This window comes from Crassostrea angulata, chromosome 1 (assembly GCF_025612915.1).
Source record: "Crassostrea angulata isolate pt1a10 chromosome 1, ASM2561291v2, whole genome shotgun sequence".
NCBI classification, from domain to species: Eukaryota; Metazoa; Mollusca; class Bivalvia; order Ostreida; family Ostreidae; genus Magallana; species Magallana angulata.
The window spans coordinates 46,541,675-46,556,244 of NC_069111.1; the positions used below are offsets into that span (position 1 = coordinate 46,541,675).

Here is a 14,570-nt window from a genome sequence, read left to right on the forward strand (position 1 = left end):
GAGACTTTTTTTTTAAGACATTGTACCGTATATAACCTAGACACCAGACTTACCCTCTTCATGCATTTTTTCCTCTCTCAGTTGCTGAATCTCCTCTATCAGTTTCTGTTTTTCAGCTCGAGGATCAAATTCCTTCACCAGCCCCTTCTCTCTGTTCCTTTGTTTAATGGGGGATTTCTTTGACTGGATCAATTCTGGTTCACCCTCCACAAATTGAACAACCTTGGAATCTTTTCCTTTTTTCTTTCTACTGGTGTCTGAATTTCTCCTCGCCAATACAGGGCTTTTACTCTCAAAATCAACAACAGATCTTTTCTTTTTAGTATCCATATCTCTTAATGAATGAAACTTCATCTTTTCTGCCATAGTACCCCTTCTACTCTCTTCCTTATTATCTGCATCTTCTGTCAACTGCCTCACCAAATCTTCCATAGGGGCCTTATCTGTGCCTTCAGTATGCAGTGAAGGGCCTGTCTCAAGAGGTGGCACTGGGATCTCTATAATGGGGCTCTCCATCTCTGCTTCACCAGACAAATCTCCATCGCTAACAGAGCTCCTTCTACTCAACATTTTCCTTTGATGATCAAGGAAATCTTTAGGAAACAATTGAGTTGGAACACTTAGAAAATCCATGGGTTTTGAATTGCCCAAAGCTTCATCATATCTTTCATCATTGAATGAACTACTTCTACTAGAGTTACTTCTCTTGTGGATGGGGGAATTAGTGGACTTTGATTGCTGGGGCAGAGCTAGATGGTCTACAGACTTAGAGGAGGTGTATCTGTCAGAGTCCTTTTTCAAGCCAAAGCCTTCTCTTTCTTCAATACCATTAATGTCTTCTGTGTAAAAGTCTTCTTCCATGGCATCTTGCTTCTGTAGAGATTTTCCCATCATTCTTTTCTGTTTCCACTTCAGCCGTGCTAATTCTGCCAGAATTAACCCAGTTTCTAAAAGGAACACAGTACGATTTGACAAACTACACACCTTACCAATTCTTTTAAAACTTATACCTAGAACAATATTGAGAAAATCAATTTCAAATACATGTACATGTATTTCGTAAAATTAAACATCCTTTCTTTTATATTTAATTTGTCTAAATCAAACCAACAAATTCCATTTGTTTCTGAGATTGTAAATGTTATCATCTTAAAAAAAAATTTGGCAATTGTTTAGATTAGGACATTGATCTTGTTAGCTCCTATAATTGAAATGTATGATTAAAGATGTCCTTACCAATTTCTGTCTCAGCATCCCTCAATGTCCAATTGTCTAGCTCCAACACACTAAAGAAGAAACAACTACCTACATACAGAATATCTAGTTATTTTCACACTCGGCAGGGTGCTTATTTAGCTATTACAGGGGCTGGATGGTCGAGGCCATTATTAGACTATATTAGTCACCTTTAAATAGAGAGCATTGTAAAAAAAAAAAAAAAGTAAAGACTTAGAATTGTATACTGTAAACGTATTACATTTGGCTGTGTATTCTATTTAGCGCTTTTGGTGGAATTTGGCTTATGCTTAGTCAAGTACATTGCTAAATGTCATGCGTAGATGTTATAGTCACATTCAGCAATACGCTAATTCAAATCTAAGCATATTGTTCAAAAACTAATTTCCGCCAAATATGTACATGCAAAAAATATAATACGTTTACAGTAAAGTATTAGAAATTTTCTTTATTAAATTACAGTTTATTGCTAAAAAAATCAAACCTATTATAATTTTTTGGATAAATCTAATGGTTAATTTGTTGACTATCCTCCCTCTATAATCCAAAATGTAAATAAATGAAGTTATCAAAAGATATGAAGAAATTAAATTGTCAACATATATATTTACATAGTGAAACAATTTCGAAATTACCAAATTGCATTACAGTGTGTTATCACAAAGAGATTTTAGTGTCCTGTAAAATTATTTTTACATTACTCTACTAGTCTGTCTTCATTCGTAGCTCAGTCAAAAATGTATTGACTGTTGATCCCTCGGATCATGTGTTCAAACTCAGAAGGGACCACTCTTTATATGAATTGTAATAAAAAAAAATTATCCAAAAATGCTAATTTTAAACTCTCATTAGTACAAGAACATTATATTAATCTAGGTTGATTGTAATAATTAGAGAAACTTAATAACATGTTAGGACCTTTAAACTATGCACGTAATTATTCAAATTATAAAACATTACATATTAATTATTTTATATTTAACTTTATGAAACACTTTTTAAAAAATTAACAAAGTCAAAATTAATCAAAGCCTGGTGTATATAGGTGTAAGTGTTCTTTTAGTCCAAGTACATCGAATGTTACCATGCACAAAACAGAACAACATCCATATACTGTAAAAATGGTTATTTACACTGGTGGTTAGGTACACGTTTTCTATGGTTGAAAAATATGCATTAATTGGTATTGAATACCCAGATGTATGATTAACCACTCAGATGTTTTTTGTTTTTAACCATACATGCGGGGGTATTTCATTCTGTTTTAAGCTTACTGCGTAACTAGTTTAAATTTCTCCTACATGTAAATAACCACTTTCACATGTACAGTATCAGTACAATTAATACATGTACTTGTGCATACACGTCTGTCAATGTAACAAACGCAAGTGAGGATAATGCTTTCTTTAAAGAAATGAAAGGAATTAAATTGCTTGGAAGAAATCCTCAACAACTTTGGTTTAGGAATAACAATAATAAACACATATAGTAATCATGTATAAAAAATAATTTTATTTGTAAAATAAAATGGCATTAGGCGTGATTACAGGTAGCACCCAGGTATGTGATATAAACATAAACATGCAAAAAATATTGTCTGCACAATTGGTAGTTTTCATTTCCTTCTAAGATCAATGAAAACATTCAAGTATACAGATTTAAAGAAACAAAAGAGAGCTTTCCTCTAATCTCCATTTTAATACTTTAAATAATTTTTAAATTGAAGAATCTATATCCTTAAAAACCTCACTAATAATCTCTTGCTACATCTGAAGTTGCTTGTGCATTGAAAAATTGGTAACGTTACTGTTAGTTATAAAATTTAGTACCAGTCTAAAAGTTACACACCTCTAAGTTAAATGTGTTAAATGAATTAGTTTCAACAGTAAAAAAATGTTAATAAAAGTACAGGTATATGAATGTAGACAAACACCAAGAATTTTTAATCAACCTTACTTTATATATACACTAGCCTAAGGAAATCCTGTCATTATAGGTCCAATCTGTGATGAAAGAAAACTGAAAAGTTAAAAATCATTTAAAACTGAAACTGAACAGTCATGTGTACATCAATAAGGCAAAACTCAATGAAAAGTGAACAAACAAGATCATGTGCTTTAGAAATCAATCAGCAGGCACTTAATTTATCACATGCAGTCTCAGAGTGTGAATTATTTATGAATTCAAACTGTAGAAGTAATATTTGAATGTCTCTATGATCCCATATCTAACACAGCGTCATTCTCGTCGCCGGAATCATCAGATTCGTACCTCTCACTGCGAGACGGCGGGGTCTCTATGTGAGCCTGGGTCACCTGGGTGGCCGCTTTAGATGTGTCGACAACCGAAGACAACAAGGGAAGCCCCTACACAGAAAGGAAATGATTTTTGTTTAAAGTTTTATAACAAATTCTTCATTTTATATTTTGATTGAAACTTTTTAAAGTTAAAAATCTACATACATGTATTTTGTTTTTCTTTTTTTTAGGAAAAAAATGGTAAAAAAAATGTTATTGGAAGTTTATTCATCCATCATGCAAACTTCAAATAAAAAGTTGTGCTTTATTTTTATTAAAAATCTAATGCGGTTTCAACTGACAAATGCTTTTTTTCCCTACACACCTAATGTTTCACAGAACAGACAACTTAAGTGGTAAACAGAAAATAGAGACACCTACCACTCCTTTCCTAATGGTGATGTTTAGTTCTTTACTGCTCTTCAGTGCCACGATCGCCTGAGAAGATCATTAAACAATATCAACTGTATGACAAGCTCAAGTACCAGCATGTGATTTTGAAAACTTCTTCACAAAAAGTTAATCTAGATTAATTAATCTAAATAATGTTTCGCCACCTTTCTACATTTAAAGATAATTGTTAAATTATACTGTCTAGTAAAACTATATTTTCTATATAGATTATTCTTAAATAGCTTGACACCTGATATATACACTGTCAGACAAGTAAAATATTGAATTTTCAAAGTGATTGAACATAATTTATCTTTATTTATCTCTGTTTACAGATCTAAACATTATTAAACATCATGTTAAAAACCTAGGTACAAATCCACTACCTCTTGATGGGTGATATTAAGAAAACTGGTTCCATTGACATTGACTATCTGGTCCCCGGCCTCAATTCCAACGTCTGCTCCCATGGAGCCAGGATTAACATGCTCAACAAAGATTCCTTTGTAGTTTGAGGGTCCACTCACAATTCTATAACATTACACAATCAATCATCTTAAACCTCTCAATAACACAGTTTGGACTATTACATGTGTTTCTTAATACCCTTTTTAATCACAGTGAAGTTTCAGACTATGGCTGGACTTTTTATACAGTAGGACTTAAAGTGTGTTTATGTGCATGTGATAATTTGCTGTTCCAATTTTTAACAGTTAATGATACAACAGTATGAAAATAATGTGTATAATTCAATAACAATATGGCTGTGACATGTTTATCCATTTTCCAACATGTTAATCATACAACGGTCTATAAATAACTGGATTATCACAGACCTGCAGCCCAGGGACGGGGCCTGTCTCAGGTTCACAAACAGCTTCACCTCCTCTGCCCTCACTTCTTGTCTTCTCTGAGAACCTTCCTGTTAAGTAAAGCAGATTTAATCAGAGTTATCTTTCTTGGAAAGTCTAAAAATTTAAGGAAAATGGCAGAAGAACACCAGTGAATAGAAATCAGAGAATGTAGTTTATCTCCAAAATATGAAATGAAGATTCACTTGTAACTTGGATGTGACAAAAATCATGGTGATCAACATTTTACCAGCCTCAACTCAACAGAATTGTTCCTTTTGACTTACCGAATTTCCTTGGACTCCTTTCTGAGCTTTCTCTACATAAGACCAAGTTAAAGGATCTGTGGCTCTCCTATAAAACCACACACATTTAAGAATTATAATAGAAAGGTGTGTAAAAAAATAACACACGAATCATACATGTAATATGAAGAAATTTTATTCAATTAAATTCAATTTCAAAAAGGTTGTTTCATAACATTATCAAAACGAAATCTTTAAATATCTGTAATGGGTATTGCATGGCTTGACTTACTCTTTAATAGGCAGCATCCCAATGTCTAAAAATATAGAAAACAAAACAATTAACAATACAATTCCCTTATCCCTTACGAAACATACATGTAAGAAGTTTAACATATTTCTCCTCAATGACATGTACAAAGAAATGTGCATCATAGATAAACAGTCAAATTATTTATTTTTTAAATTCGATTCTTTTTTTATTTAAATTATCTTTCATTATATCAAGAAAAATAAGTGTGTCGCATTCTGAAACAATGACCGTGGGAATGATTAAGATATAGAGATGTACAGCACACCTACTTGTGACCTTGAGCTCAATCTCATCTCGACCTTTGATCAGGTTTAGGACTTCTTCGTGGACGGCTTCAGCAATTGTGTAACCATCCACTCGTACAATCTCATCTCCTACCTTTCAAAGAATGACGGTAGTACAAAAAAGCACCTATTTATTTTTCTATAACTTTCATACTTCAAATCAAATTACTACCAATTTTGTAGACAAAACAATTTACCAGTATCTAAAATGATACAAAGAAAAAAAAAATTGACACAAATTTCACATTTTTCGAAATTAGAAAATAATTTTAATGCAAAAATGGAGTTAGTATGCACATCATAATTATGGAAATACATGTAATACTAGATTTGAGCGATTTTCATAGTCAAATTTTTAATTTATGCCAAACTATTGCCTCATTTAATGGCAATCATATTGAAGAGGATGGACTGTCCTCATAGAAAAAGAAGAAAAGAGAAATTATATGAAGTCACAAAGCAATAAGATTGGCCATGAAGGAAAAAGACTATCATGACAAGATATCTAGTCATAATGCCTGAGAAAACTAAAATTCAGTTTATCAGGCACAATGCTGTCAACAGAGTTATTTTACTACTGTAAATGAAAAGAGGTACAACTCAGTGCACATAATAATCCAATCTTTAGGCTTTGTATTACGGTAATTAAAGATACATCCCCTATACTCACCTTCAAACCTTTCTGCTCAGCCTGTGAACCTGGGTTGACATGAGACACAAATATCCCTACTCCATGCTCAAAGCCTGTACAAAATGATCATTATACTGTTAACAGGTTTATCTATAAACATACATGTATAAAGCAAATTCACATCCAGATTTGATCTAGCGTTAATTTTTTTTTTGTTAAATATTGATGGATATATACATTTCATTTCTTAATGTTCTTCACAGGTAAAACCTCTTATTACATTATGTAATAGTCTCCATCCTAAGAAATCTTTGATAAATCTTACGAATCCAGGAATAATTGGTTGCATCATAGATCATTTTCTAATAAAACTTTTCATTTTTCTGTTCTAAATGCCATACCTCCTCTAACTGCAAATCCAAAACTTTCATTTGGACGCTTTCTGAGAGTTATAGCCCTTAGTTTTCTGCCAGGAGGAGCCGGTGCTAGCTTGTCATAATCTGATTGGTGCTTTGGTGGTATAAGTGGTCTACAAGTATAATAACTATGTTTATCATCACAAGAAATAAGTCAAAGAACTTCTCCCTTAAAATCATCAATGCCAACAGATATGTTTCTAGTTTCATTATATTTTCAAAGGCAAAATACAGAATTTCATCTGTATCAGATTTATCTTTCTTAAATCATTTCCATCCCAACTCCATGGCTAATACTATTTCTGATGCAGGTTCACTGCATTGAGGATTCAAAAGTACACAAGATTTTTTAAGCACTTTTGGAGCATATTTTGTTAAACATGTACCAAGAGAGGCACACACAGGCCAGTCAAGTTGACAGTACATGCACAATGTGTGTGTCAGAGTCCAATTCTCATCACCTTCTGAAAAAATCAGCACTTAAAAATATCCTTCCTAGAGACAGGGACTGCATATCACCAATCAAAAATCTAGCTGCAGGTCTGTAGCTTCAGATCTAAAAATAAATTGGATGGACAACCATTTTTTTTATAGACCAGAGCTACAGACCTGCAGCGACCCAAATTCAAGTTATCATGATTAGTGTGTCTCACATTGTATAGTTTGTTCAGAAATTATCCACAACCATTCATTTCTGTGAGCAAAATTATCCTCCATTTTCTAAATTTAACACAAAGAAACAAACAACTGGTTCAAAATGAGAAATTTCTAATTAAGAGCAGAAGCTGCACACAAATCTTGCATATTTATTGCACAGGCATAATATGAAGTTTAAAGTAAGTATTCAGGCAATATAATTACTGCTCACCAGAATTTGAACTCAAATATCCATTTCCAGGCAAAACTCTAATTTGTACCCATATGTTTTAAAATCAATGTTTGCAATGTTAGTGACAAAAATCAATAAATAGTTCAAATAAGTGTCCAAATTTACCATCTCTAAATTATTCATATTACTCCATTATTTTAAACCTACAGTTTATGCAGCTTTAACAAGAAATTGGACTTTGGGCAGCACATGTCTGACTTCAACTTGATGAAGGGGTTGGGGTGGGGGTGTCTACTCATGGTAAACTGCCCAGTCATTGGCTAATAGACATGAATACATCGAATTAAACAGCACTTGTCCAACTTTATCCAAGAGGTATATTTCAAACATATTTTGAAACAGCGTCAATTTCACATAAAAGAGCAGACCTTTGAAAAAAATGATGACTCTGACAGCCAATGAATAGTGATGACCTTCTCTTCGGGAATCAGAAAGCAGGTACTCAATGTTTGGCAACTTGTTTGGGATTAGCAAACTAGATAGTTACATCCCATCCAAACATCCAAGATCTTGTTAACATGACTCTAGTTCTGATGCTGCATGGCTATTACAAAGAGTGTCAATGTTTTAAGCAGAAGTAGAACAAAATAACAAAACAAACCAAGCGAACGTGTTTGTCTATTAAGTTAAGTACAAACATATATATATATATATGAAGGAAGATATAAATAAATTGAACATAAAATGTGTCAGCAGCACATATATTACATGTACAAATTTAAACTTTTAAATTTGCTTTATACTGCTAATTCACTTATCAAAAATAAATCTTTGAATATCCTTTATATATAAAGTTGGTCAATGTGTATCTTTGCTATCCTTACAAGTTACATGTATGTGTCCGTAAACTGTTTTTTATACCCGCACTTTCTAAAGAAAGTTTGGGTATATTATTGTTACCCTGTTCCGTCCGTCCGTCCGTCCGTCTGGTTTTACTTTCTCAAACTGCTCTTACATCTTATAAACCAGCAAACCGAACTCTTGGAGTTTGATTAGGGGTGTCATGTTGTTTTGTAAAAAGGTTTCAAAAATTCTCTGGTAGTCCTGGAGATCAAATAATTGAAAAACCAAAAAACCTTCTTCCTTGAACTCCTCCTACATTTTCAACAGTAGACAAATCGTCTCTTGGAATATGTTTTAGGGTATCCTATAGATGCGCAATAAGGTTTTGGAATTTTCAATTTTGTCCTGGGGGTCATTTAATGGCTGAAAAATGACGTTTTTTCACAAAAAACTGGTTTCAAAAACGTCATTTTTTTTTTGGCAGTAGCCAAATGATCTTCTAGAATATGATTGTCATATTGAAGTGTGATCAGGTTCCAGAAGTTTTTTCTTTATTAAGGGGATCAGTGGGCAACAAAAAATGACGTTTTTTTACAGAAAAAGTATGGTTCCAAGAACTCCTCTTACAAATTTTGGAGTAGCTACGTCATCTCTCGGGATATGATGGGACTGTTCTATAGATGTGCAGTAAGGTTTTAAAAATTTAAATTTCATCCAGGGAGTCAAATAGTAGCCGAAAATTGACGTTTATCACTAAAAAAAAACCATAAATGATTTAATGGACAGACACTTCAAATCTTGGGATATGATAGGGACTGTTCTAGAGATGTGCATTACGGTTTTGAAAAATTAAATTTAACCCGAGGCCCATTACTGGTACCTACATGCCGTTTGATGCCCTTTAAGGATCAAGAATAAAGGGTGGGAATTAAACCGTTTTCGAGATATTCGTGCACTTCCTGTTCGAAGGGGGTCATGACCACCCCCAAGGCCCATGACCTACATACCGTTTGATGCCCCTTGACACAATGAACAAGAACATATATGGTTTAAGGGTGGCGATCTCAACTGTTTTGAAGATATTAAGGGATTTGCTGCTCCAGGGGGGTCAGGACCACCCACAAGGCCCATAATCTACATAACATTTGATGCCCCTTGATATAAGGAACAAGAATATATATGGTTTAGGAGTCATGATTATAACAGTTGCTGATATATATAGTAATTTCCTATTCTTGGGGGGTGGGGATGACCCCAGGGGTCAGATCTAATAAACCCTATATATTGCCAGTAACAGTCAATATATGATAATCATTATGAAAACCCTATATTATTATCTTTGTCCGTTTTCAAGTTACCATTTACAATAGAGTCTACGATTCTTCCCACATGGTTCAATGTTAGACCCCACACCCTTTTGACCCCCCCCCCCCCTCCACTCCAGAAAAGTGATTGTCTAACCCCAAATGAGAAAAATAAAACTAGGGTGCACAACTAGATATGCAGGCCTATTGTATCCTAGAGTTTTGTACAATTCTGGTTAGCCATCTCTGAGAAAGAAGTTCAGAGGGGTAAAGAAGAAAAAGAAGAAGTCTTAGAACAATAATACATGTAATAAAACAATGAGTCTTAAAATTTTATTTGGGAGACTTAATAATAAAGATTAAATAGAAATAGGATCATCAAACATCAATAATTTAAAGATAATTGACAATTTCTGATTCTAAGGGGGTCAGGATGACCCCTTAGGGTCATGACTTACATACCATAATGATCTGATGCACCATGACCAAAGGAGAAATAATATCTTTGGATTAAGGTGGGAATCTCAATGGCTTTTATGATATTTGATAATTTCAGGAAGAGCACTTGGGATCATGACCTACATACCATCTGAAATGCCTTGAACAAAGAAACAATATAAATCTATGTACATGATATATGATTCAATTTAAGAACCCAGATATAGATCTATCATCTATGTTTTGTAATACTTCCTATGTACACGTATATATATATGTATCAATTTGTGTTTTGTTCTATACTATTTATGTTCATGACTGTAGTATGACTTAGTCTTATTTTAAATTACATCAAAAAGTTGTCAAATATATGACTTGGAACCCCCACCCCCAAACAAACTCAATGACATATATAAACTGCCCCCCCCCCTCCTTCCCCCAGGAAAATTTTCTGGATCCGAGCATGTATTCCTCCTCAAACTATAGATAAAATGAAATATTAATATGCTTAAAATGAAAATAATCTTACATTTACACTTTTCTTCATTGTCGAAAGATCTATTAAAATCAAAATATAATTTGGGGTCTAAGAAGTTTTATAAACTGGTAAAAAATTTATTCTTAAAAAAAAATCACATTACACCATGCATAATTGACAAATGATCTACTGAGATATGATCAGAAGTCATATTTCGACCTTGGGATCAATAACTAGTATTCATTGACAAGTTAAATTTAATAACAATAAATGATTCAAATTATAAATGTTTATACTCCACATCCCCCCCCCCCCCCCACCAAACAAACTTGGTTCTAAAGTTTCAGTCTTCTTACATTTTTACATGTGTACAGTAGCAAATTTTAAATCATTTCTTGATTGCTTTTTCTCTCCTAATGCACTTAAACAATTTTGAAATTGCTTAATTTAATTTTGAGATTTGTAAACAAAATGTTATATGCATGTGTATTCGCCTATTTGGGGCAATTATAAAGTCTCCTAAACAAAGCAGTGTCATCATTAGGCTAGGAATTACCCGCATGGATCAAACACTACACATGAATAAGATAAAATTATTTATTATTTCTAGTTCTAGAATGTAAGGGTGTCTCCAAGGCAAGGGGGCATAACCTATATACAATATGAAGCGCAATGACACAAAGAGCAAGAATAAATTATATGGTTGAGGGATGAGGATCTCAAAAGTTATCAAAATATACAGTGTATCATCATTTCCTATTTCATGGGGGGGGGGGGGGGGGGGGGTTAAAGACAACACCTGGGCGTCATGTACTTTACACCATTTGATGCATCAAAATGACATACGAAGATATTTTGTATTTTCCTGTTTCATGGGGTCAGAACAATCCCATAGGGTCATGGCCTACATTGTATTCGATTCATTATAATACATTAGGAAAGAAAGACCCCTTCCTTCCTATTATAACTCATATAAAAATGATAAGTCTCTTCACTTACTTATACATGTAATACACAAATTTAATACGAAATTGTTACAGGATCAATAAGGAGTCAACTCAATAGTGCAAGTCTGACAAATGAAAAAATAACTTTTGCAACTAAAATGACAGAAACTTTACAAATGCGATAGGATAGGTAACGATGATAAGCTTATTTAAATATTAAAAGATGATGATACAGTATGCTAGCAAAGGGAGATCACTTATTTAGAAAGTGAAAGTAATACTTATGCACATACCAGTGTCTCATAATATTGTGCTACTATAATAATCACTATACATGTTTTATGCTTACCTATATTGGTCAACATCATAATGATAATCCAATTAGAACACAATATGAATCCCTTTAGCTGATCGTCACAAAAGAAATGTTTATGCATGTTAACTAATCCTTTTCCGCATATGAAAAACACATACCGGTACATGTAAATCGAAGAGCTTGGTAAAACTAGTACCCGCTATTGAGACCTGTAGACCTGTGTTTTGTACGTAACTTCAGACAAAGATCAGTTATTTGTAACATGCATGTATTTTTATGACCTATTCTTCAAAACCCCTTGCACTATTTTATTAGGTAAATAACAGCTTTAAGGTGATGCAGGACACCTGCATATTGTGATGTATACTTCCTATTGAAATAAACAATCAAGTATAAATATAATATTTTCCCCCAAAATAATGTTACCTTACATTGAAGCGCAATGGGTTAGATCAATTACATGTCATAAGGGCATTGGAGTCCGAGGTGTATTTTTGGTAATTTTACTATTGATATAAATGAATTTTCATGGGGGGGAGAGGGGGGATGGAGATGGTCTGGACCCCTCACTTCCACCCCTTTTCTAAATCCGTGCACACGATTATGTACATGTAGGCACACAGAAGCAAATCTAAAGCCGGCAACCGCCGTGGATAGGAGGCATAATTTAATTTTGTTTGTAATATTTATATAGACCATTATACTTTCTATGACACGAAATGTTAAGATTATTGATTAACTTAAAATTCACATGCTAACAGTTCAACCCCAAATTGCACATTAAGTGCTGCTCATGTGTATTATCATATGGGAAGGGATCTCATCCTTCAGTTATGAAAATTTTAATTTTTAAATGTATTACCGGAACTTGCATGTGGCCTTCATTTTTAATTTCGGTAAACTGGTACAAAACAGTGTTATCTAGGGGCAAACACTTGGTGCAGGTATTACTGTCTAATGACAGCATCTAGTTTATTTAATGTGAGAGATCTTTGACCTGAAAAAATGCACCAGAATCTGCGCAATTAACATTCTTTTCACACAAAAAAAGTCAGAATGAGTCAACACTTTTGTTCTAATGTAACGAACAATGTAATGAACAATTCATTAATGTGGCATCATAATTTCAGACATAACAATGAAAATGTCTTTATGACACACCATAATGATTATACATTGGTTAAAAATACAACATTTAGAGCCTGCATTTTTGGGATATGCATTTGTCTCAATTCTTTCCTGTAACTTAAATAATAAATTGAAATTCATGCAAATAATATCTGTTCATTTCCTTATAATGAAACAAATACAATAAAAGTTATTTCAAAAAGATCTATTCAATTTTAACTCTATGTTATAAACACAGCAGAAGTCCATTTATATTTAATATTTTCCAATTGTCTTTCTTGCATGGCAATAAAGGTTGCATGTCATCATCTTATTCAACAGAAAATAAAACTATTATCTTCAGATGTTCATTAAATTTTCAAAGTTTGAATATAATTGGATATTTTTCTGTCATATCTTCCTTAAATTCTGAAAGTTTTTGGCCTCTTCCTTCTCAAATACTGGCACCAGTTTACATAATTCATTGGAAACCCATCCACTGTCTAGACTGTAAATTTTTCATTCGTTGACCAGGCAATAAATAAAACAATCAATAACTGAAACTGTCCATGGAGTCTAAAGCATTACATAAGATTTATTTCAAAAGAAATGGACAGTCTTGAATTTTTAATAAATTTCATAAAACTAAATGACTTTCATAATACGCAACCAATTTTGATTCAAACTGTCTTTATTTCTTTTGATTTACCATTTAAGCGCATGTACAACACTAATATGATGAAGTCAGACAAGACAATATACTGTTACAATGTGATTAAGTCAAATATTGGAGCACAATGTCAGTGATGTAATCAATCAAGTTAAGCAAGAACGCAAATTGTCAGTGATGTGATCAAATCAAACATTAGAACACACTGTCAGTCATGTGATCAAATCAAACATTAGAACACACTGTTAGTGATGTGATCAAGTCAAACATTAGAACTCAATGTCAGTGACGTGATCAAATTAAAAATTAGAACACACTGTCAGTGATGTGATAAAATCAAACATTAGAACACTGTCAGTGATGTGATCAAATCAAACATTAGAACACACTGTCAATGGTGTGATCAAATCAAACATTAGAATCACACATAGGAACACACTGTCAATGGTGTGATCAAATCAAACATTAGAATCAAACATAAGAACACACTGTCAATGGTGTGATCAAATCAAACATTAGAATCAAACATAAGAACACACTGTCAATGGTGTGATCAAATCAAACATTAGAACACACTCTCAATGATGTGTTCTAGTCAAGCAAGAACACACATTATCATTGATGTGATCAAAGCAAACATTAGATTTCAATGTCAGTGATGTAATCAATTAAGTCAAACAAGAACGCAAATTGTCAGTGATGTGATCAAATCAAACATTAGAACACACTGTCAATGATGTGATCAAATCAAGCATTAGAACACAGTGTCAATGGTGTGATCAAACCAAACATTATAACACACTGTCAGTGATGTGATTGAGTCAACTATGAGCCTGCATGTACACTGTCAATGATATGAACAAGTTAAATATAAGTACACATTGTCAGTGATGTGATCAAGTCAAACATGAATACACACTGTCAGTGAGGTGATTGAGTCAACACAGAAATGTCAGTCAACTATGAGTACAC

At 33.2% G+C, this 14,570-nt stretch overlaps 1 protein-coding gene across 1 annotated transcript in view; it reads right to left on the reverse strand.

The window, feature by feature from the left end:
• LOC128192740 (uncharacterized) overlaps positions 1-14,570 on the reverse strand; it is a 29,677-nt gene that overhangs the window by 9,544 nt on the left and 5,563 nt on the right. The window contains exons 4-14 of the mRNA XM_052865687.1: positions 6,652-6,779; positions 6,290-6,363; positions 5,605-5,713; positions 5,315-5,339; positions 5,065-5,131; positions 4,763-4,848; positions 4,313-4,457; positions 3,915-3,971; positions 3,451-3,602; positions 1,237-1,286; positions 54-947 (exon numbers count right to left, since the gene is read on the reverse strand). Coding sequence (XP_052721647.1) covers positions 54-947; positions 1,237-1,286; positions 3,451-3,602; positions 3,915-3,971; positions 4,313-4,457; positions 4,763-4,848; positions 5,065-5,131; positions 5,315-5,339; positions 5,605-5,713; positions 6,290-6,363; positions 6,652-6,779 — 1,787 coding nt within the window. The remainder of the gene's footprint in view (positions 1-53; positions 948-1,236; positions 1,287-3,450; positions 3,603-3,914; positions 3,972-4,312; positions 4,458-4,762; positions 4,849-5,064; positions 5,132-5,314; positions 5,340-5,604; positions 5,714-6,289; positions 6,364-6,651; positions 6,780-14,570) is intronic.